The 25,372-nt window shown below is 45.9% G+C and overlaps 2 protein-coding genes across 2 annotated transcripts; both read right to left on the bottom strand.

The window, feature by feature from the left end:
• Positions 1-8,705: 8,705 nt before the first annotated feature.
• F5J12DRAFT_898265 (uncharacterized protein) lies at positions 8,706-8,960 on the bottom strand (the record flags this gene model as incomplete). The annotated part of the gene is made up of 2 exons (XM_051748101.1): positions 8,706-8,833; positions 8,888-8,960. 2 exons carry the CDS (start codon positions 8,958-8,960, stop codon positions 8,706-8,708), a joined length of 201 nt encoding a protein of 66 aa, XP_051594775.1.
• A 15,749-nt stretch (positions 8,961-24,709) lies between these two features.
• F5J12DRAFT_786906 (uncharacterized protein) lies at positions 24,710-25,225 on the bottom strand (the record flags this gene model as incomplete). The annotated part of the gene is made up of 4 exons (XM_051743548.1): positions 24,710-24,844; positions 24,879-24,970; positions 25,040-25,068; positions 25,119-25,225. Coding segments are annotated over 4 exons (363 nt in total), but the record flags the coding sequence as incomplete, so codon positions are not given.
• Between the last annotated feature and the right edge of the window lie 147 nt (positions 25,226-25,372).

Here is a 25,372-nt window from a genome sequence, read left to right as displayed (position 1 = left end):
CTGTCAATGTTGTCCCTGTTGTGGAAGAGGTCAAGTGCCCTAACAACATCCAGGTAGTCACTTGCTGCAATTGGTAGTCACTGCTCATCATCCCAGGCAAGGGTGGCCAAGGCAAGGAAGTCAAGGGTGCTGCATTGCCCTGCATCAGAGCAGGTGGTGAAGGCGGTGTGAAGGTCAGTAGATTTGGTAGCATTGGCACCACTGATCCTGGCTGTTCCACTACTGGGGTCATTGTCAACTCTCACTTTACCCTTTCCCTTTCCCTGTTGGTTACTGTCCCCACCTGGGGAGACTCTGGCCTTGGGGATGGGGACCATCTTGACTGAGAAGCCTGGGAGTGGGCATGGTTGGAGAGAGCAGGTGACAGGGGGTGATGTCAAATGAGGTTGCAAGATGGGGGATGAGGGGTACAAGTCAGGAATCCCAGAGGTGGTCATTGGAGGTGAGGCTGGGGCATAGACAGTGATGGGGGGTATGAAGACACTGTTGGGGTTGTAAAGGGATTCTGCAAGGGGGAGGTCGGCATAGTCATTCTTGGTGTTGACAGATCGAGGGGAGTCCATTAATTTCAAAGGTGACAGGCAAGTTTGTACTGGGAGAGGGCCTCCGAAGTGTGGTCTTTTATATGTTCTTTGGGTTCCCAAGTATTTGATGAATGAGGGAACCCTTTCCACTTGACCAAATACTTTCATTTACCTCTGTGCCCATCCATCTTGTGATTGATGATCGACTTGAACTCCCATTCAATTTCATCATTGACAAGCTCCGGTAGCGGTGCTGGCAGAGCTTTTCCATACATGTCATTTTCCTGATAAGGGTAGATTCAAGAGGCATGGAACACAGGATGAACCTTCCAAGTAGGTGGGAGAGCCAGTCAGAAGGCTACAGAGGACACAACCTGAGTCACCTCGAAGGGCCCAAGACATTGGGGCACAATCTTGTCACACTGGTTTTTGATGCAGAGATGCCCAGTATCCAGGAGGACCTTGTCTCCTACTGTGGGCAGCACATAAGACCCTTTTGAGTGTGAACACATCAAGTCCTGTGCTTTCTTGTGAGCAAGAATGGCAACATCACGGTTTGAGGCCAGCCTTTCTAATCTTTTGTTGACCGAGGGGACTGTGGTTAGCTGAACTTCTGGATAGGGGGACAGATTGTAGCCTAGGAGAAGGGAGAACAGGGTCATTTGATGTACAGAGTGGACCTGGGAATTGTGCATGAACTCAGTGGATGGGAGTTTGGCAGCCCAAGAGTTTGGCACCTCTGCGCAGTACAGTCAGAGGTATCCTTCCACTTCTTGATTCACTTGTTCGCTTTCTCCATTGGTCTGTGGGTGATATCCCATCAAGAGTTTAGGGGTGACCCCTATCGCTTTATAAAGTTCCTTGGTGAAGGAAGATGTGAACTGTGGTCCTCAGTCCGAGATCACTGATTCAGGGACACCAAACTGGGAATAGATGAATTGATGGAAGAGTCAGGCAATCCTGATGGAATCAATGGTTTTATGGCACGGAACAAACAGGATGGCCTTTGTAAGCCCCTGATTGACAACCGTGAGAATAGAGTTGTATTTTTGTTCTCCCGAGACTGGGAGATCAGTAATGAGATCCATAGAGATTTGTTGGAAAGGGAATGTGGTTTTTGGTGTGTCATGAGGGACGATGGGCAGTGTTGGCAGGTGAGTCACGACCTTGGTGGTCTGACATGTAGGGCAACCTGTCACATAAGCTTGTATATCCTTATTCATACCTTCCCACCAGACTTCTTTTCACATCTTTGCGAACATTGCCTTCTGTCCTGGATGGCCAGCCAACTCGTGATCGTGGTACGAGCACATACAATGGCAGCAATCTTCTGGGGGAATGTACAACTGAGTAGTCCCAAACCTTTTTGTTCCATCTTCCATGACAGTGACATTGTCCTTAGGCTCCAAACCTGTAGAGTCCTTTGGCATGTCGTTTTTAATGTGCTTGTACAAGTGTGTGGATATTGCATATACTCCCCATACTCCTTTGTCTAGTTTCCTCAAAGGGCGAGCATCAGGCAGCCAATCCTCTTTGACTTTTTCCTCAGATGGGTGGGAATACAGCTTGGGAGCAGATTTTGAATGTTGTATCCAAGCGGGCAGACATCCTATGCAGCAGAGGTGGTTAATTTTTAGTTGTTTTTGTATTTTTGTGACTGAAAAAGAGGGTGAAACAAGACAAATTTGGGGATCCACCCCCTCCAAAAGCCAAAGGTCCAGGGGAAGGGCCATGGCAACAGGGGCAGGTTCCTCCAATGTGCTTTTGTGAGAAAGAGTGTCAGCCAGGACCTGTAGGCAACCAGCCTGCCAGGAGAACCAAATGGGGTAAGACTGGACCAAAGCAGCCCAATGGGCTTGGCAAGGTGTGAGCATTTGAGGCTCGTGGTAATATTCCTAGTTCTTGTGATCTGTAAAGATAACCATGGGTTCAACTGGGGAGAGAAGATAGGGGCAGTGTCACACACCAAAGGTGTTTGGTGAGGTGGACATGGATACAGCTGATGAATGGAGATGAAGACCATAGCCCTCATGCAAAGAAGGACAGCCAGGAATGTTGGCAGTCATCCCTCACACAAGAACAGGTCATCAGTGCCAGAGAAAAAGAAAGGGAGCGAGTTAAGTGCTGGCTAAAATTCTTAAGCACCTGTGTATGGCATTCCAGTTTTTGACATATCTCTGCTGTTTCTGCAGATACCGAGACCATTCCCACACTCACTTGTAGTGCTCAGCCACACGATCTTACCTTCCAAAATTGGAAAGGATTTGCACACTCCACACATTTCTACAGCACTCCCTCCAAAAGACACTCATTTCACTAAATTCTTCTGATATGGCTGCCTCTACATCAATCATTTCGCTTGTCCCCTTTGCTAGGGACCATGGCTACATATATCTACCAGGAGTTCCTACCAGATTCCATCCTGAAGCATCCTGGTACATCCCACCCTCATCTGTGCCCTCTCAGCCCATCCAGCTTGGACAGCATGTTCTTTTTGTCAGTATGACCTCTAGGAGGACATTCTTTGGTTGCCACAGGTCTGTCATTTGCTTGGAAAGGTCTTATGTGGTCATTTCAGTCTCTCTGGTCCAAGAAGCATATGGATCCTTCCTCCCTGCTCCCTGCAATGTCTTCACACTGGTCTCATCCATCATTCTTCCAAGATTGCAACAGCTACAGTATAATCTACTGTTCTCCACTCTCCCTGATCACATCCATGACAAGTATGATGCACATCTTGCCTCCTTGTTGCAAGATACAGCAGAAGACACTCCCCATTCATCCTCTCTTCCAACAGAGCCTCATTCATGAAGTTTTTATTTGCTTCACTGAGAGGATGGTTTGGGGGGGGAAAGTTGGGATCCCCTATGCTCCTGTCACCCCACAGACCCCCAAAGCTTGACCCCTGTTGACATCTGACTCACCCTGTCCACTTTTGGATGTACTATATCAGCATCAGATCAGTGCTGCCTCTCTGTCATCTCACCTTGGCCTAGAAGTGATCTCTTTGAGATGTGACATGCACAGCCTCCCCCTAATGCAATTCCAGTGTGCTTTCCCAGTTCCTGACACTACTTGACTCATACTTTGACATTCTGACTGTCTTTGACTCACCTATTGCCAATACTTACCAATCTTTTGACTTTGCTTACTGATTCTTTGCTTTTTGGCTTGCTAATCCTTACCAATGCTTACCAATGCTTTCCAGGATGATTACCCATCACTTACATTCCTTACTCATCAGTTACCAATCACTTACCAAGTGTTTGCACCTTGTTTTCCATGGGCAACACCCCTGTACTGTATATAAATCACTGTACTTAGATAGCAAAAAAGAAGACATCAGAGAGCCCCTCTTGCTTGCATTTTATCATCACTCAGTAATTCATTCAGCAGCTTTGATAGTTGAGACTTTATTAAGGGTCTAACTATTGTCTACTTCGCTTATCCTTGTCTATCATCAATATACTTTGCTCCAAGCCCTCCCTGAGCTCAGCGCAGCTTAGGACATTGAATTAAGTCATCATCCATCCTTCTGTAGGCTGACAGCAGTCTACCCTATCACATTCTCTCACATTCCTGCTTCTTCTTCATCAGGAGCACCCCCAACCCTCAGCACTCATCTTTGAGTGCTGTAGCTTGCAAAAACCCTCCCAAAGAACAGGTTCTACCATCTAGGTACTGCATAGGCACACCACCACTCATTCTTTTTGTCTTTTGTGTTGGTTTTGGTTGGTTTTCACCACTGAACCACACTTTGACTCACAGTGGAAGGCTTTGAGAGCACAAACAACCACAAACATTTTGAGGTCATAGACCTGATAGTGTTGTTTGGCACTGACCAGTGACTGTGAGAGGTAGGAACACAGATGCCACTCATTGTCAACTCCTTTCTGGGCAAGAACAGCCCCAGTTCTGAGCTTTGAAGCATCAGTGAAGAGAGAAAATGGCTTTGAGAAGTCAGGGATAGTGAGGACTGGAGAGGAGCATAACAAAGATTTTAACTTTTCAAACATGGCATCATGTTCCAGAGTCCACTGGTACAATACCCCTTTCTTGGTTAGATCATGGAAGGGTCAGGTGATGCTTGAGAAGGATGGGATAAATTTGCAGTAGAAGTTGCAGAATCTGAGGAACCTGCGAAGCCCAGTAAGGTTATCAGGGGCTTCCCAAGTACTAATGGCATTGGTCTTCATCAGCAAAGTTTCCATACACCCCTTTCCTATTATCATTCCAAGGAATTCAATTTCTTCAGCCTTGAAGACACATTTGCTGATCTTGAGGCAAAGACTTTCTTTTTCACAAATTTTCAAGAACTCATGAACCCAAGTTCAAAGTTCTTCTCTTGTCTTGGCATGGATTGTGATGTCATCCATGTATCCAACTTGTTTTCCTCATTGGGATTCAAAAGTTCTGTCCATATACCTCTGAAAAGAGGGAGGTGAGTTGCAGTGCCCAAAGAACATTACTGTGGGCTTGAACAGCCCTCTGGGTGTAATAAAGGCGCCTTTCCACTCATCTCCTTCTTTAACTTGGAGGTTAGTAAAACCCCAACAAATGTTGAATTTGGCTTAGAACTTGGATTTGACAAGCTCATCGAACAAAGCTTGCACATTTGGCAGCAGGTGTACATCCAGGATGGTGAATGAATTGAGGTAGTGGTAATCTTGAATTAACTGCTTCTTTCCATCCTTCTTTGCTACAAAGAACACCAGTGCTGCCTGTGGCAAAGTTGACAGTCGAATCTTCTTGCATTTTAAGTTCTTGTCCAAGAACTCATCTAAAACTTTAAGTTTGTCAGGAGACATCGGATATACCATCACTTTCTTTGGCTTGAAGTCTTCATGGAGTCAAATCTTGTGATCTAATCCTGGCCTATGCTGAGGAAGCAGGATATCATCTTCCACAAACACCTTGGCAAATTCCTTGTATATTTCTGGAGGTTTGACTTCCTCTTTGCCACTTGCCAAGGCAGCCTCGAGTTCTGTGGATAGAGTAGTTTTATTGATTTTTACTTTGGGGGTTTCACCTGAACCCTGTTTTACCACTTCTGGGGACAGGCCAGAAGATTCCTTCGTACTGTCTGTGTCTGAAGACACCACCTGTTTTACAAAATAGTCAGATCCTTCAGGATACACATACCCATCATCCCAGCATATTATTTTGCCAGTTTCCCAGTTCATTCTTGGTTTGAACTCTTTGAGGAATGGCATCCTGAGAAGGACATGTTCTTTTCTGATGAGAGGCCTCACATAACACTTGACCCAAACAATGCGCTCCTTGATCTCCATTTTCAGGGTTACCTTGTGGGTGACCCATTCCACATCCTTTCTGGTGAATGAGGTGGTCTTGAACTTGCTCTTGACCCGATAAGTTGGGATCCCAAGTTTCTGGACCATTCATTCTGAGATGAGGGAGACTTCTGTGCCTGAGTTGATACAGGCCCATATTCCTGCTTTTTAGTCTGGTAAAATGACGAGTCCGAGAGGAGAACGAATTTGCATATTTGATTCATCATCTATAGGAGTACATTTAGTGGACAAAATAGCAATGGGACTGACTGATGCAGGAGATTCATCAGTCCCCTTTAAAAACACAACAACTTCCACTCCTCCACATTTGCTTCACAATCTCTGACATATGTGGTCTTCGTGCCATCCTCCAAGAGGACAATGCGGACATTGGACAGTTGAGTTTTCACCTTGAGTTTACAGTCACATTTGTAGTGATGTTCAGCTCCACAATTGAAGCACTTAATTTCCAAACCAGAGTGTCTAACACTCTGTTTGCATTTGTTGACATCCATCGCATCAGGATCTTGGGAACCTCTGTGGAAATGAATGAATTTTCTTTCATATCAAGATTCCTTCCCTTCTAGGATATGCTTTGTGGCAATCACAGTTCGAGCTTCTCCTGCGCACTGTATCCACTCTATGACCATGGAAGGGGCACATCCAGAATTGAGAACCCAATCGTGATATTCTTTTTGCAATCCTTTCCCAAAGAAAATCCCTGCTTCATGTGATTCTTCTTTGAGTTGAGCCTTGTTAACAAGCCCCATAAATTCAGCAATATGGGCCTCAAGTTCTCATTTGCCTTGTTGGATATCTGAGAGATGCAAGATGGCAAGGGCAGTTTGATCACCTGACTTGAAGGTTGCCTTCAGCCTTTCAATGAACCTTTGAAAGGTGTTGGTGAAGTAGATTGTCCTGTTGAGCATCTTGTTTTCATTTTGGTAGTTCTTGGCGAATGACACAGCTGCGCCTTTGGTCATGTAAGTGAGCATGAATGAAATCTTGAGTGACTCTGAATTGTAAACATGCTTGTTCAGGTTCAAATATCCTTCGACCTGTGTGAGCCAGGTCTGGAGACCATTGTGGCTTCCATCATATTCACTGGGATGCCTGACATTAAACTCCCAACCTCTGTTGGGTGGGCAGCTTGCATACAAGTCATTGTCATTGGCTGGGGCCTTACCCTTACTGGACCCACCAATGGGGCCCTCTGGGGGAATTACCTTTCTGAAGTTCTGATGATACCATTCTTGCAGTGCTGAGTCTGTAGGCATACCTGTTGGGAACAGGTCGCTAGTACTTGCATGCATAGCCCAGCAGAGCTCCTCTGCCATAGCAACTCTTTGTTCTTCCAACCTGTTTCTCAGTTCCTCTTCCAAGAAGGTCCTTGAGGGCATCTCAGGAACTGAATCTCCATGACCAATTGTCATGGACATATCTTGATTGCGAGCTTCTTGGTCTTCTTTGAGGACTGATCCAAAAGAAGTCTCAGACTTCTGATCATCTTCTTCTGAACTAAGCATGACTTCCAAATCCCTAAACTGGGATAGATAAGATAACTGGGGATTTGTTGCAGTGACCAAGGGACTGAGTCGTCCTAAAGGAATTGGAGGTAAGGGTGGATTCCTTCCAAGTCCAAGGGGGTTAGGTTGAGGAGGGACTGGAGGTCTCGATTTCTGCAGGTTAGACACTTTAACAGAAAGTGATAACAAAGGCTGAGGGAGGAATTATTTCTCAAAAGAAACCTGTCAGCATAGAGGGGTTGTGCACAGGTGACTTTACATGTAGGGAGACACGAGCACTGACTCTAGGGAGGCGATCTATTAAAGCCTAGTGGCTGCCTGTAGAGCAATGGATTTGATTGAGGGTAGAGGGATGCTTCTCGATATTGTTTGCCCAAGAAGTGGGACGAAGGCAAGTCAGTCTTTATGCATAGGGAGAGTGACAAGCCTTGTGCTTGAAAGGGTTGGTTTGTTGAAGTTCAGTAACCAGGGACAAGTAGACTTTTGCAAAGAGGTCAATGGGTCCCAAAAGCTGCATAGAGTTTTTTGATTTTGTTATGCCCAAGTGTGCTGACTTCTTCAAATGGAATAGGCATGAAGCACACGAGGGGGAGTCTATGGGCCAAACATATTGTGACCCCTATGGCTCAGTTATCTCTGAAGTCCGACAGAGGTTCAGTCTACTGGCGAGTCCTCTGGGGTGGTTCACACAGAGAGAGAACAAGGATGAAAGAGAAGGAACTTAGCTGAGTTGCCAGCTATCAAAAAACTGAGGATACAAGGTAAAGTATGTGGGTTTATATACCCCTAAGTACAAGTACCATACCAGTCGTGAGGTGATGCATATCCACAGTAATCAACAGAACAATCAGACAAATAGATAAATCAAAGGGAGTCATACAGTGTCATATGATGGGGGTAGGCAGGGAGATGAAGGCTGTACCAGCTGTGCAATCAATGTGCAGCAAGGAGCCTGACACCAGAGCTATAGTACAACAAGTAAGCAATATAAACAAGTCAGAACGAGTTGAGCAGAACAAGAAAGAAACATGTTGTCCATCAGAGAGGGTGGTGGAATACCAGATCATCCCAAAGGTGCAGTTTTGACAGGTATTGGAAATACTGTGACAGCAGGAGATCCAAATGATCCCTGGAGCATTCAAGCCCCTAGGATGGCAACAGTTATGAGGGATGTGACGAGGCATGTGATGCATGTGACTGTGAGAAGTCAAAAAAGGTAAGACCCCTGATGGAGGCGTAACACATTCTGGGGGACTGGATTCACATTGACTGGCATTATTTAAAGGAAGGATAGGCAGGAATGCTCATTCAAAGGTACAGGGATAGCCAAACAGGGGTATGGTATAATAGACAAAAAGGAAATGTTAATCAACATCCATCCATGTAGCAACACCTTCATCATCAGCATCATCCTCATTTGCATCATTGGCAGCTGTCCCTAAAGACAAATATATTGGCATCTGGCCAGTCACCCTGACATCAACAGATGGTCCTGCAATAAGGCTGGTGGCCAGCAGGCTGTTAACAGCCAGAGAAAGCAACTCACCTGGGAGATTGTGGAGGATATCAGGATTGATGGCGACCTCCTGAACTATTGTGGTAGGTGCAAGGTCAGGCATTCTGGCACCATTATCAGGAATGACTGGCAGTGTAGGGAGTTGTATACTCCCTGAGGCTGGAACACAAATCTGTCACTAAATTCTGCAAGCCTCTGTGACAAACCCATTTTGGGATTTTTCCCACTTGTGACCTTGTGTTTCCTCCCAACCCCTGTTGCCTTCAGAATTTCTCCCAACCTTCAGCATGTTGCCCAGTTATCAATAAAGCTGATCCAGAAATTCTGCATTCACCCAGAGTCATCTGGAATTCAGTAGCTGCACCACTGCCCACCCATGTCACCACTCATTCATGCCAGTTGCCTCTAAAAAACTCCGGTTATCCCTATTTCCCTAAATTCCACAAGCTGGACCTTGTGCCAGTACACTCTGCCCTCCTGTGCTTCCCCCTCTCACTTGTACACATACCCTAGTTCTGTTGGAAGATACCCCTTACTGTTGACCCATTTTTTCTCTCATCTACTACTTGCCAGACTATTTCATGTGCATCTGTAATTTGCTGACATCTGTTGTCCTTTCCTGTATTTTCCAGATTTTTAGTTTTTCTGCCCCACCTTACTCTGACTCATACCTACTTCCCTTGTACTATATAATTCTGTCATAATGTTGGAAATAAACCACCCACCTTTAGAGTTGCTATCTGTGTGTGTTCCACAAGTTTGAGAGTTCTCAGAGTCTAAGTGCATATATTGAGTCTACAGCATCTACAGTGTCTCCAGTGGTCTTCATGTCTCTTGTGTCTCCCAATCCTGCACTCCTTACCCTGTATCCCTCTCACCTTGAATACACTCTTCTCATTGCAAATCGGCTTCTTGGAATTTCATAACCCATCTCACTGTTCCTTTCATGCCCACATCCCTCCAGGATTAAATTCTGTAACCCTTGCATGTATTACCCCACCCCTTCTAGGGTAATCCTTGACTTCTCCTTCCATGCAGCACCCCTCAGGTCAATCCTAGGGAATTCTCCCTTCAGCTTTCCTCTAGTCACACACTTCCCAGAAGTTGTGTCCCACACTGGATGAGTACTAAGCAACATCCCAATAGTGCCAGGGCAGGATGGGCCAGTGTGAGTCAAAGTGTGGAAAGCTGGTGTAAACCAAACAAATCCAACACCAATGACAAATAAGAGTGAGTGGTGGTTTACCTCCATGGAACCTGGAGGGCAGAAAAATCTAATGTGGGGGGGAGTTTCAATGGCAGGTGCTCCTAGTGCAAGTCATCGACAAGTTATGCAGGAGAAGATGAAAGAGTAATGATTGTGAGGGGGATGCTGGCTAGAGTAAGGATCCTCAATGAGACATGCTCCTGGCACAAGTCAACATTGAGTTACACAGGAGTAGATGAATGAATATGGACTTGATAGGGGGTGCTGGATAGAGCAAAGGTATTCAGCTGAAAGGAGTTCTGGTGCAAGTTGATGTTGAGTTATGCAAGAGTGGAGCAATGACTAATCAAATGTGCTGACTAAGCACAGGTGACACCTCAGATGAATGGTGGTAGATAGACCCTTCTGAATGAGCCTCAACTACCAAGGATATAGATGATGACAGATAGACCCTTCCAAATGAGCCTCAACTGTCAATGATGAGTTATGACTGAGATGGACTGAACTTGTTATGCCTGAGCCAAGTGACTTTGTCAAATGGACTACTCACAAATGGTGCAAGGGGGAGTCTATGGGCCAAACTTGTCATAATCCCTATGGCTCAGTTACTGTGAAGGTCTGACAAAGGTTTGCTTCCACTGGTGAGTTCTTCTGAGATCACGATGGGGAAGGGAACAAGGATGAAAGCAGAGGGATGAAGCTGAGTTGCAAGCTATCAAAAAACTGAGGATACAAAGTATGGTACAGCTGTATAAATAACTCAGGACAAGAGTACCGTACAAGTCACACCAAGGTGACAGTAAGTATCCACAGCAGTAAACAATGAAATAAGAAAGAGTCATATGGTGTCATATGGTAAGGGCAGTACAGGGAAAAAGGGCCATACCAGCTGTGCAATCAAGGTGCAGTGAGGGGCCTGACACCAGAGCAAGAAGCAAATGATCAGAGCAATAAATATGAGTCAGAGGCAAAGTATGAAATTGACCATTCATCAGAGATGGAGGTGGATCACTGGATCACCTACAGGTGTGCAGCATTAAAGGGTATTGGAAATACCATGACCACTGGAGATCCAAGCTGTCCTTTGAGCATAGACATGCCCAAGATGACAACAGTTATTAGGGACATGATGAGGCATGTGACACACATGACCATGAGAAGTCAAAAAAGGAAAGACCCCTGACACAGGCATAACAGAACTGATTACTGAGTACAGGGGGTTTATATACTGTGGGGGGAGTGCAGCTTATGACAAATGAGGCACAAATGCTTGGTAAGTAATGAATAAGGACTGTAAGCAATGAGTAATCATGATGAGTAAGCAAGAAATGAAAAGTAAGCAAGCAAAGAGGATTGGTAAGTATTGTCAACAAATGAGTCAAGGACAGTCAAAACATCACAGTATGAGTCAAAACATGAGTAAGCACACTGGTATCACATAGGGGGTGGCAATGCATGTTAGATCTCAGCAGAGACATCACTAGATCCAAAGATGGGATGACAGATGGACAGTGTTTCCAGATAGGGAAGTATTAATTCCAGAGAAGGATGGCATGAGTCAGGTGTCAAAGGGCTAGGGCATTGGGGGTCTTTGGGGAAACAGGAGCATAGGTGATCAGGTCTCCCACCCATTCATCCTCTCAGCAAAGTTAATAAAAGCTTCATGAACAGGGCTCTGATGGAGGAGAGGGAAAAGGGGGGACATCTTCTGCTGGGTCTTGCAGTAAAAAGGCAAGATGCATGTCATACATGTCATGGATGTGATCAGGGAGGCTGGAGAACAGTAGACTATACTGCAGCTGTTGCAATGTGGGGAGAGTGATGGACAAGATTGGAATAAAGACATTGCAGGGAGCAGGGAGGAAGGATCCATATGCTTCATCAAGTGGGGAGACCAAAACAACCACATAAGACCTTTGTAACTGAGTGACTGACCTGAGGCAACCAAAGAATGTCCTTCTGGAGGTCATACTAACAAGGAGAACTTGCTGACCAAGCTGCATGGGATGGGATGGGGCTGATGACAATAGAATGCACCAGGGGGCTTCAGGATGGAAGCTGGTGGGAACACCTGGCAGATATACATAGCCACTGTCTTTGGCAAAGGAGACAAGTGAGATGATTGATGAAGTGGCAGCCATATCTGATGGACTTAGTGAAAATGAGCATCTGACAGTGTGAGTGCTGTAGAAATGTGTAGGGTGTGGGGATCCTTTCCAAACTCAGAAGGCAGAATCACATGGCTGAGCACTTTAAGGGAGTATGAGAACAGAGTCAATATCTTTGGAAATGGTGGAGATATGATGAAAAACTGGAATGCTGTACATGAGTGCTAAAAACTTTTGATGGGCACTTGACTCACTTCCTCTTTTCTCTCTAGCACTGACAACTCATTCTTGTGAAAAGGATGACTGCTAACATCCAGCAGTCCTTTTATGCATGAGGGCTTTAGTCTTCATCTGCTTGGCATGGCATGCAACTTGTCAACAAGTTAGGCAGAGTCAGCTGTAACCATGTCCACAACACCTTTGGTGTGTGACACTGGCTAGATCACAAATGAGAATGTTGTTGTATTGTGGGTTTAGGAATACAGTACAGAAGATGGTTGCCCATGTTCACTCATTCTGGATGGAGGTCTTAACAATTCCCAGCACCACCAGCAACATTCAGCTCTTGATTAGTGACCAGCCTATGTTACTGGAGGCAGCAATGGATGGACACCTGTGGGAAAGGGCAGTAGATCTGCCATGCCATGTTTCCACCCCAGGCCCCTACTAGAGGTGGTCAAAGGATTGGCATTGGGCCATGTATAATAGACTAGCTACCTGAATGGTACTGATCTCATGCCATTACTGGTTCCAAATGAAACCAATGACAGAGGGTGCATACAGGTCTACAAATGGTGTATGCTCATTCCCACACCTTAGACACTGACTCCACTCATGCAACCTCTAATGCAAGCCTTGAATCTGGTTATGGCTTCCAATGATAGTCATCCTCTCCTGTGACTGCAAGATTAGCTTGGACGAGATATGAGAGCTCCTGATCGATATCCTTCGAGCCTTCAGTGCACATGGCATGTAGTGCAGCTTGTTCTGCAGTGGGATGATGGTGGGAATTGATCAGAAGTAGTAGAGAAATGCCACCATGTCTGATTCAACGGGTCAGCAGAAAAGCCAATGAAGTATTGCTGCCCATGTACAGCTACCCCTGTAAAGAATTCCACCACTTTGGCAATTACTTTGCTGAGTGGTCTCCTCTCATATCCCAATTCCACTTGGTGTCCCACACCAAAGGTGTTGTGGACATGGTTACAGCTGACTCTGCCTAACTCATTGACAAGTTGTGCACCATGCCATGCAGATGAAGACTAAAGCCCTCATGCATAGAAAGACTGCTGGATGTGAGCAATCATCCTTTGCACAAGAATGAGTCATCAGTGCTAAAGAGAAAAGAGGAAGCAACTCAAGTGCCCATCAAAGGTTTTTAGTGCTCAAGTATGGCATTCTGGTTTTTGTCATATCTCCACCATTGTCAAGTCTGGGCCTACTCTGACCAACCCTGATGCTGGATGAGGTCCAGGGAGAGGTTCAGAAGCAAGTCCAATGGGAAAGAGCAGAACTCTGACTGGCAGAGTGTTGGTAGGAACGAAATCTGCCAAGGTAAGGGTGTCAGGTTTAGCTCATGTGCTACCCCCTTGCATGATCTCAGCCCTCATATTTCAGAGGGGGAGTACAGATGGACAGTTGGAGGTAACTCTGACAGGCAGAAGACAGAGGCAGAGGGAGTAGGAACTACGTCAATGTTCGTACTGAGGAATGACAGAGTATGATACATGCTTTTATACTACCATGGAGGTACAGTAACCAGAATCAGAACTGACATATGGAGACCCAGCAATTTTCAAGTAAAACTTCCTAGACAACAAATGAAGGGTAGACACAGGACATACGAATGGGTAACATAGAACATCCAGAAAAGGAAACAGTCCAGGCACTGGACCATGTGGTGTGTGTGCTGCAGAGTACCTGACTGTGAGCTGTCAGGGAGGAGTCCAAAGGTAGTCACATGACTCCTCAGAGAATGGTCTGTTTGGTCTGGTAGGAGAGCAGTACAAGTCCAACAGCAGCTGGAGTGGAGATGGCTTGTAACCAACAGAAGTTGGGCAGAGTTGTTGTGGAGTGAGTGAATGACCAGCAGAAAGGGGTGCAGAGTGAGTGAGGACTTAGGATGAATGCATGACCATGGCAACCATTTCCAAAGATATCAACTCCATTCTCACACTTGCTTAAAGTGCTCAGCCATGTGATTCTGCCTTCTGAGTTTGGAAAGGATCCTTGCACCCTATGCATTTCTACAGCACTCCATCCATCAGACACTCATTTTGTAAGTCCATCAGATATGGCTGCCTCTTCATCAATCATCTCACTTGTCTCTTTTGCCAGTGACAGTGGCTATGTATATCTGCCAGGTGTTCCCACCAGCTTCCATCCTGAAGCCCCCTGGTTCATTCCATTGTCATCAGCCCTGTCCCATCCCATGCAGCTTGGTCAGCATGTTCTCCTTGTCAGTATGACTCCATAAGGATGTTCTTCAGTTGCCTCAGGTCTGTCACTCAGTTACAAAGGTCTCATGTGGTTGTTTTGGTCTCCCCACTTGATGAAGCATACAGATCCTTCCTCCCTGCTCCCTGCAATGTCTTTATTCCAATCTTGTCCATCACTCTCCCCACATTGTGACAGCTGCAGTATAATCTACTGTTCTCAGCCTCCCTGCTCACATCCATGATGAGTATGACATGCATCTTGCCTTTTTACTGCAAGACCCAGCAGAAGACATCCCCCCTTCTCCCTTTCCTCCATCAGAGCCCCATCCATGAAGCTTTTATTAACTTTGCTGAGAGGACAAATGGGTGGGAGACCCAATTGCCTATGCTCCTGTTGCCCCACAGACCCCCAATGCCCTAGCCCTTTGACACCTGACTCATGCCATCCTTTCCTGGAATTAATACTTCCCTATCTGGAAACTGTCCATCTGTCATCCCATCTTTGGATCTAGTGATGTCTCTGCCAAGATCTGACATGCATTGCCACCCCCTATGTGATACCAGTGTGCTTACTCAGGTTTTGACTCATACTGTGATATTTTGACCATCCTTGACTCATTTGTTGACAATACTTACCAATCCTCTTTGCTTGTCTACTCCTGTGTAACTTGATGTTGACTTGTGCCAGGAGCATGTCTCATTGAAGATCCTTACTCTAGCTGGCATCCCCCTCACAATCGTTACTCTTTCATCTTCTCCTGCATAACTCATCAATGACTTGCACTAGGAGCACCTGCCATTGAAACTCCCCCCCCACATTAGATTTTTCTGCCCTCCAGGTTCCATGGAGGTAACCCACCACTCACTCTTATTTGTCTTTGGTGTTGGATTTGTTTGGTTTACACCAGCTTTCCACACTTTGACTCACATCTAGAGCCCACTGTGAGGGATGGTTATTCCTGGATCAAGAAGAATCCTGCTCACTCATCCCATTGAATCTTGTGTCTAAAGTCCATCTGATAACTTGCTACTATGTCATCCACCCTTCCCACCATCTATCCTCCTGCATCATCAGCAGCTCCAGTAGCTATGGCTGCTCCCCCTGCTCACTCTGTCCTCACTATGCCCTTGCTTGGCATGAAGTCTGCTCCTGAACTCTTCCAAGGAGACCATACTCATGTTCACTCCTTCTTGGACCACTATGAACACCTCTGTGCCTACCACAATGTCACTTCTGACCAGGAAATGGTCAAGTCAATCCTCCAGTACTGCAATGCTCATGTCAGGGAGATTATTGAAGGAATGGCTCATTACTACACTCCTAACTGGGCTAACTTGAAGGCTGATCTCCTCAAGTACTTTGATGCTGATCTATCAGATGAAAGGTTCTTTGAAAGGCATCTCAAGAGCTTTGCTTTGGAGTCTAGGTTACAGCCTATCATGACACTTCAAGACCTTAGGGCTTACAACCATGGCTTCATTTGCATTGGAGGTTGGCTGAAGAACACAGGAAGGATATTGGTCAATCAATATAATTGCTACTTTTGGGCTGGTTTGTCTCCAGTCTTTTGTGGCTTGGTTGAAAGCTGTCTCAGGTCAAAAGATCCAAACCTTGATATCAGCAAGCCCTTCCCCTATGATGATGTATGCCAGTCTGCTGAAGAGGTCCTTCACCATGATTGCTTTGATGCAGATGATCTTGACTTCCTTGGCCCTTGTACTGCCCCTGCTCCTCAGGCCCAGCCTGGCACTTCTCATCACTCAGATGGAAGAGATGACAGTGTTCACCCTCTGCTCCCTTCCCATGAAGCTAGAAGAAATCTTGAAACTTTGGAGAAAGAAGGTCCTACTGCTTGCAAGCAAGATGAAATTGAGACCCTGATCAAGTCCCTCTCTCACATGTTCTCAATGACCCAGACTACTCCCTCCTCCACTATCAAGCCATTATGATGGATCCTGATGCTGCAAAGGTGCTTTGTGCTCCTTCCCTTTGTCCTGCTCCTGCATCTACTGCCCCTCCTGCCAATTCATCATCCCAGACTTGTCCTGCTAGTAGGACCATCACTTGTTATGGCTGTGGTGTTGAAGGTCATGGTGTTGAGAGCTGTCAAGCAATCAATATCTCATCCAGAAGGGTTCCTTGGCACATGATGAAAACCATTGGGTCATCTACCCTAATGGGCAGTGCATTTACTGCAATGGAGAAGAGACTATCCTTCAAGCCTATGAGCACTCTAGCTGCTGCTCAGCCTGCCAATGCAGTTTGCTTTGTTATCCATGAAAAAGCCAAAGAAAGATTCTGGTGCCAAGATCTATGAGTTGGAAGAAGAACCCCTTGTAGCTACTGTGGATCATTCCAACAAGATTACCAAAGAGAAGAGAAAGGCCATCTTTGACAGTGTCCTTATCCCACCTCATTCACATGGCAAGGAGAAAGAGAGTCAAGAGCCAAAGCCTCATTCTCATCTGTCCCTGTTCCCCAGAAAGCACCACTTGCTCCCACCTTTGTGCCAGTTGATGTTCATCCCCCTGCCTTTGATGGAACTAGAGATGATGCTATCATGGAAGATGCCTCTGTCCCAAAGCCATCTGGACAGGCCACTGATTCTGCAGACAAGACTAAGAAGTCCAAGCCCCCTCCTACCACTTCCCTGTCTTCATCACTTTCCCAGTCTGCCAATTCCAAAGCCATTGTAGAGTGCATTCTTTCTACCCCCTTGACTGTATCTGTTGGGGAGGTCATTGGTTCATCTAGAGATGTTTCCCAGCACCTTCAGGAGCTTATGCGATTCAAGAGACAGCCACTGGCTCAGCCTGTCAAGTCTGTTACAGCTGTTGAAGGAACTCCACCTGTAGCTTCCTACTTGGCATTGACATCTAGCCCCTGATCACCATCAATCTGACTTGCAATGGTTGACATGTAACAGGTGTCATCAACTCTGGATCCACCCTCAATGTTGTTTGTGCTGGCATAGCCCAGTCAGTCATTCATATGCCCATTGATATGTCACAGACCATCAATATGCAGATGCAAAAGGAGGTATCTCAACACTGAAAGGCCTGGTACAAGATGTCCCTCTTTTCTGTGGTGCTGCCAAGACTTGGACCAATCTATTCATTGCCCCAGACACTAATGCAGGCTTTGATCTTCTCCTTGGTCATCCTTGGGCTCTTGGAAACTCAGTTAGCATTGTTGAAAGAGAGTCTGGAACTTATGTTGTCTTTGGAGCTGATTCAGATTGCCCCCTGGAGGTGTGTGTTACTGAAGGTCAGCTTGGGTCTGTTGCAGATACACTTATGGCAACTGTAGAGCCTGCCCATCCTCAGCAAGATGCCAATGAACTCATGAGAGATGTAGCAGTTGGTACCCCTCATCATGTTTCACCCATAGTCTTCACTCCACCCCCATCAACTTCACAGTCACCCCCTCAGTCACTTGATTCTGCTCTGCTATATCCTGAGTCACCCCCAGATGGGTTTGATGTTGCCTTAGCATTTCCACTGGGAACAGGTTCATTTATGCTGGAGAATCCCCCAGGATGTCCAGGGAACAGGTCCATTTAGGCTGGAGAATCTCCCAGGATGCCCAGAGAACAGGTCCATTTAGGTGGGGAATCCCCAGGATGCCCAGGGACAGGTCCATTTGGCTGGGGAATATCCCAGGATGCTCAGAGACAGGTCCATTTAGGCTGGGGAATCCCCCAGGATGCACTGGAACAGGTCCATGTAGGCTGGAGAATCCCCCAGGATGCCCAGGAAATAGGTCTATTAACCCACTGGGAAAGCCCCATTTGGGCCCCAGGCACTCTGTTATAGATGTATAATCCATGTCAGACACCTTGCTCTGGAGAATCTCCAGGGCCTGGTGAATCTCCAGCAGTCACTGGGAATACCCAGGTGGTCAACACCTATTAGGTGGATACATCTATAAGAATATATGAACCTAATAGGTCCCCTGGGGGGGGGGTGACTGAAGTGATTGTTCAGCAAATCCTTACTGGCAAGGCCAAAAATGCTGTTCAAGCCACTCATTTCATCACTCTATTGTTGATAGTCCTGTTTCTTCTCAGACAGTGAGAAATACCCTCATTGAACCCTCATTGAAGGCTGTGGTGAAGAAGAATAAGCCATTGCTTTCTACTGGTCACAAGAAGAAGAGGTTAGCCTTTGCTCTTAAGTATCAGCATTGGACTGTGGAGGACTGGAAGAGAGTTATATGGTCAGATAAGACCAAAATCAAGGATTGGGTCAGATGGACAAGAGTATGTGTGGAAAAAGAGGGAGAAGGGCTTATTTCCAGAGAGGTCAAAGGTATAGCCAAGTTTGGAGGAGGTTCATACATGGTTTGGGGATGTATAGGGTGGAATGGTGTTGGGGTCTTGAGTGAGGTTGAGGGATGGATGGATGCTGCACAGTATGTGGCCATTTTGCAGGAAGGGTTGCTTCAAAGCATGTGTCATAGCCATGCCTCAACCCCAGCTGGACTTGGCCTCACACTCATTCAGTCCAGCCTTGCCTTTCCAAACTCTATGCCCAGTTGGCCTAGCATGGTTAGCACTGCTTTGCAGTGTTATTACTAAGTGTCATCTCAGTTGAGCCTGCCTTGTCTTGTCCCTGGCCTGCCCTGTCTCTGTCCCAGTCTCCAGTCATCTTTGTCATACCTTACTAATGCTATTCTTACCAATTGTCTTAGCAATCCTTGTGAGACTGGCATTACCAGTCTCCATACTATAGTTTCTCTAGTATATAAACCCATAGATACTTGGCCTGTATCCCTCAGTCTGAAATCAACTAAGTTACTCTGATAATCCCACCCTGGCTTGGACTCAGACTGAGACCCATGCAAGGGAATAGCACTGTAACCTCAGTCACTAAGTCCAATCAGTCCACCCTTCTGTATCTCCACTACACCTCTGACCCCAACCCCTCTTGGCCTCGCACCCACTTCAGTCTCCAGTCTGGCCTCAACCCAGATGTCACAACTTGACAGCATGAAGGAATCTGGAATTCCAGAAGATGACATTATCTTTCAACAAGATAATGACCCCAAGCATACCTCCAGAAGAGCCCAGAAATGGTTGAAGAGCAGGATATCAAGCTTCTAGACTGGCCTGCACAATCTCCAGACCTCAACCTTGAACACACTTGGGATCACCTCAAAAGATCTCTCTCAGGTTATGAGAGTGCTCCTACAGGAGTTCATCAATTATGGGAAAGGGTGGTAGTGGAGTGGGGGAAGATTTCTGTGGAAGAGTGTCAAAAATGGATATAAAGCATGCCTAGAAGGGTTGAAGCAGTTATCAAGGCCAAAGGAGCTCATACCAAGTACTAGATAGTTGGATTTTTATAAAGTCAAAAAACTGTCTGCATGGCATGTCATATTCAAATGGTTGTATTCTATCAATTCCTATTTAAATTACTTAATTCTTGGACTCATAGAAAGCCAAGAGTAAGTACTTTATTCATACACTCATGGTTTAGGGCTAGAGTTAGAGGTTATTATGTTTAGTCATAGCTAGTGTAAAACATGCAAACATGCAGACAGTTTTTTGAGCCACTGTACCTCCCTTGGTCTCAGCTTATGTGCTGTACCCTTATGCAAGCCAGGGAGAGGTCTGGGACAGGGGTTGGGGATAGAATAAGGCTTGGCCTTAGCAATTGAGTCAACTCAGAGGGTAGTACAGAGTTGAGGGCAATACTTAGTTGATATTCTGACTGAGGTGCTACAAAGTATGCAGGGGTTAAACACATGAGGCTGGTCCAGAGTAATGAACATGAAGCCAGACTTGTTAATAAGCTATTAGCAAGATGATTAGCAAGGGGTGGACAGCCACAGAAGCTGTGCCAAGACTAATAGCCAAAGTGTGGGTGACCAGCATAACTGGAGTTGGACACAGGATTTGTACAGTAAGCAGAGATCAGGCAAGAGGACTAAACTAAATATAGCACAAACATCAGAGAACAGACCAGAGTTATGTCTGAGTGACCTGGACATGGATGTGGGAGGACTGGGGTGGAGCAGCATGAGGCCAAGAGGCCAGAGTGGACCAGAGATAGGGGTAAAACACTGGACTTGAGTTATCTAGGCCAGAGTTGGATTATTCAGGGCTGGAGTTGGGTTTTCTAGGTCAGACTAGGTCCAGACTGGATTGGGCTTGAGTCTGAGAGTCATGTATGTGACATAGCCTACAGATATTTCTACAGTCATCACTGCCACAACTTGTGTTTCATCCAGGCCAAAAATCTATCTCATACTGATACAATATGGGAAAAAAACTGTATATTCCCTGTGTACCACAATGGGAACTGCCCAAACCTCATACATTATGAGCAAGTGTACTGTATTGACAACATTTTCCCAAACTGCAGTAATGGTATGCCAATTCTCAGAGACATTTCCATCCCACCTTGGACTACACATGCAGAAAATATTTGGGCAGGTTACATGGCTGATGATATCTTTCTTCTCTCGCAATCTACAGTCATCCACTGCCACTTGCACCACTGAATTTGTACTGTCTGCCAAAATCATAACAATGGCCTTTTTGTTTGATCAAATGTGAGGATCTGTTAGTACTATAATCAACCCATGTAGTACACCAATGTATATTGTATTATAATCCACAGATTTCTGTTATGTGCTGTGGAGTACTTTTGCACCTTATCATGTATGCACCAGCACTTGCACCAGCACCAAAAAAGGTATATCATGGGATCTCGATTATCTGATGACATTGATAATATTTACTCCTCACTCCCACCATCACTATCCTGCCTGTTGTCTCTGAGCCTTGGACTTTGAATGGCCAGCCATACTATGGCAAGTTTAGACAATGAAATCAGACCCTCCTCCACAGGCAAATTTGCATGACATAACAACACTCTCCTTCCTTCTTTTGGTATATCTCTGCATGTAGATTGTAGATTATTAGTATCCTGGACATACACAACTGGCATTCCTGGCAAAGTCAGGACATCTCATCTTACTCTTGTAAGCTACAGAAATGAAGCCAGGACCTTTCTATATGTTTTCTGCTAAGTAGCAGTTTCAGATGCAGTCAATCAAGTCCTTGAGATGCCAGACTCTAGAATTCCCAAGATATAATACAGTTATACTACTGATCATGCCTTCTGGAACAGCTTAGAAATATGGTACCAGATGTGTACATGCAGTATGCTACTTCCTACACAGTTCTTTTGACTGACAAGGCCAGAGTTGTTGTGTTACCAGTGTTTGGTGCAAGTGGCAGTGGATGACTGTACTGTTCCTTATGAAGGTCACCCACCAGCTTCCAACTGCTCCCCTGATGTGTCACATGATATACCAGCAGCATCTTTTTGATGTCTTCTGAGTTTCATTGAATAGTACCATATTCTGAAAAAGCAAGAAGTAGGATGGCAAAATGGGTGAGCTACTGTGCATGCACCTGTGGGAGGGAGAGGGGAGACCCTCGAACAATAACAGCTGGGGGGATCAACACCAAACTATGGGAGATGGTAGGGAACCATATACGTACATGGAGAAAAATGAACCACACCATTTAGAACACCCAATCCAGAGCTATACCCAAAGTTGCCTCACCACCCTCTGGGTACAAAGCAGGCATATCTCGATAATTGCTGCACAAAACTGGATGACCAAGGCATCCCCAGGAAGGGTTAAGCGAGGAGGACGAACTGCCCAAAAAGCAAAAGGACTGCAGAGAAACATGTGATATGATCTCAAGCCCTCAAAGGTGGGGAGAGGAGAGTTGCCTGAATGACAATGGTTGGGGAGATCAACACAAGACACTGGAGATGGTTGGGAACATCTAGATGATGCAGAGAAAAGGAAACTGCAGTGGCTTGACCACCCAGTCACAGGTATGCACAAAAGCATCACACAGCACTCAAAACACAAAAACAGACATATCTCTCATCAGGAAGTGAAAAAATGGTTTAAACCTGTTTAAACCCATCACTGACTGGTCATGACTGTGATTCTGTCATTCCCCACTTCTCTGATGCTGTAACAACCACCTGCAATTGGATGAATGAGGCATCCCTGGGGAGGGACAAGCAGGGAAATGAACAACCCAAGAAGCAAGAGAAACAGCACAGCAACATGTGAGATACAATGACGAGACCTCAGGGTGGACCTTCCCATAAAAATGCAAATAACTCTGGAACTGCTTAACACATGAGGAAGATCCTATGATCAACAGGAAGCTATCGTTGAGTACTATGTTAGATTTGGCAAGTTGTACATAGTCCTTCTGAACGCATCCACTCCAAGACATGAGAATTACTTTCCATTTTAAGGCTTTCACACTTTACATACTGTTAACTGTGCAATTAACTTTCATGCCCTTGTGCTTATTGATTCATTGTGTCTTGCACTTATGTACACATTTCTCGTTACTTACAAAGAATGTAGCACATCTCACAAAGACCACCCTTGTCATGTAAAACTCCAGGTTCAACACCCAAGCATTTCAGCATTGTTACACTTAGAGATATATAGCTTTACTGTACCTTTCACCTCAGATGTTGTTGCTACTTGTGTGCAACTGAGATTATTTTATAGGTAAATCTATTAGATGTTGTTGCTACTTGCACACACTGAGATTGTTTCAGATAGATATATCTGTAATACTACCATCCTGCAAAAAAGCAGAGACATGGCACCTTACATCTATTATATTTATGGCACACATATGGAGTATGACGCTGCATCTGTAACATTAAACAAACAAAAATAAAACAGCTGATTGTGACTTTTGCAGTAATGTGCAGAGAATTTGCAGGTGGCTGTGCCCACAGCTACTGACTAAGCAGGGCACATGCATGGGGGAGAGTGAGTCAGGGCTACACACACTCCTCCTTGCCCGTTCCTCGGGACTCGTTTCATGCTACTGTACATAACCCATGTAATAATGGGTATTTTGCCAAGAAATGGGCCCAAATTCACTAGGCCAGTGATGACTTGTGGCATGGAGTGCAGTCACATGAATTTGCAGGTGGCATGCCATGGGAATTTCCTGAAGGAGCAATCCTGCCACCAGGTGGGAGGGGCAGGGGAGGGGGTCGAGTGTTCAGTGGGCCCTGTGGGGCATCACGGCCTCGTGGATTGGGCAGGATGACTGGGGAGGGTGCCAACGAACTGTGTTCACATCCTGCCTACATTTATCTATTTTATCTGCCCTCCTAGCTAGTGCAAAGTGGTACAAGGTGGCTGTGTTAAAAATTATGCAGGGGTAGTATAAAAAGTTGCACAGGAGCAGTGCTGCAAAAGTCACGCATTCAGCTGTTTTATTTTTGTTTGTTGAATGTTACAGATGCAGCGTCATAATGGAGTGCATCACCGGTATTACTAGTTTTTTTACTGCCTCGTCCACACTTGCAATTCCAGCATTCCTAATTTGGGCAAACGCCGGCATGTCACGTGATATGTCGGGGGGGGGGAGGGCGGTTGAGCTGGGACAGCTGTCACCCACCGACTGGGTGCACAAGTCAAGGATAGTGACTGATCCCTAGACAAGATTGCAGAGCCGTTGGAAAGGAGGATGGACGTTTGAACTCCGTGAGCGAATGGTTGCTGCCATCAATGAACAATGGAGGTGGTTTAGGGATGCCCAGTAGTCATATGGGATGACCATACCGCTGACATGAAGGTTATCGGGCTCCGCCTCGCTCCTGATGTCATCTCCTCACCCAACCTGAACAATTACTGCAATCCATATATCAATTCCGCCCGGAAGTCGAACGAGCTAGCGGACTATATAATGACCTATCCACTTGTCAAGATTCTGCCCTTCGTGGCCCTATGGCATTGTGGCTCCTCATCATCCTAGCATCTGCCTCTCGCTCGGACGCTTCAACTCTGCTAGAACCGGCGGACGCTCTCCTTAGATTCGCCACCCTTCTGCCAGATTCGTCGCCCTTCCCAACACCTCTTGCAACGTTGCTACTAATTCAAACTCTCCAATTTTATAGGGTCTTGATGTCCTGCGGCTGTACTCTCATATCGCAACATCAGCCTCGCTTTACTTCTCCAATTTTGCTCCATGCGTTCTATCACCGCCGTCGACCATGTGTATTAAAAAACATACATACAATTTCAATTTGACCTATCGACCATGACAGGTTCCTCCTGCAGGCGCTGGTGGACGTAGTCCCCTGCAGCGACGGGTTCGTACTTGGGCGGCCTCTCAGGGGATACACAACTCGGCATGGGCTGGGCGGGGTCATTGATCTGGGTGCCGTAGCGACAATCAAGGCTAACTTACCTTGATCTGGACGTGGTAATCCGTGCCGAAGAACAAAGGAATGGAATATCGGCGAACGCCACTCCCTGTTGATCGCTCTATGCACGATCGACCTACACACGTCGTCTTCCAGGGGAGCACATGAGACAGGAATCAGAGTGTATCCCCGGATTGACACTCACTCGTCCATCGTGCAAGCTGGTCACCGATACTAGTTGCAATCAGTCAGATCATTCAGATGTCATTCAATCCTCAACGCACTTGATAACAAGCGTTCTGGGGATCGGTGGTGCCATTACCCATTGCTTCTCGGAGTTCAGTAGTTGAAGAGCCTGAATATCGGATTCTTGCCATAAGATGGTGAAACACTGAATGACATTTTAGTTCGGGATTCTAAATGCTTCGATGAAAACTCCGACCTCGAAGCTGTGACGAGGTTTGTTAGGGCATATTCAAGGGTATACGTAGGATTTTTACTCTGAGTGGGCACTGACTCCAACGATACCTCATCTTCG

Source organism: Pisolithus orientalis, assembly GCF_024613125.1.
Source record: "Pisolithus orientalis strain OTSU chromosome Unknown F5J12scaffold_74, whole genome shotgun sequence".
Taxonomy (NCBI): domain Eukaryota; kingdom Fungi; phylum Basidiomycota; class Agaricomycetes; order Boletales; family Pisolithaceae; genus Pisolithus; species Pisolithus orientalis.
The sequence above is the reverse complement of the archived record's forward strand: the minus strand, read 5'-3'. Positions and strand labels throughout refer to the sequence as shown.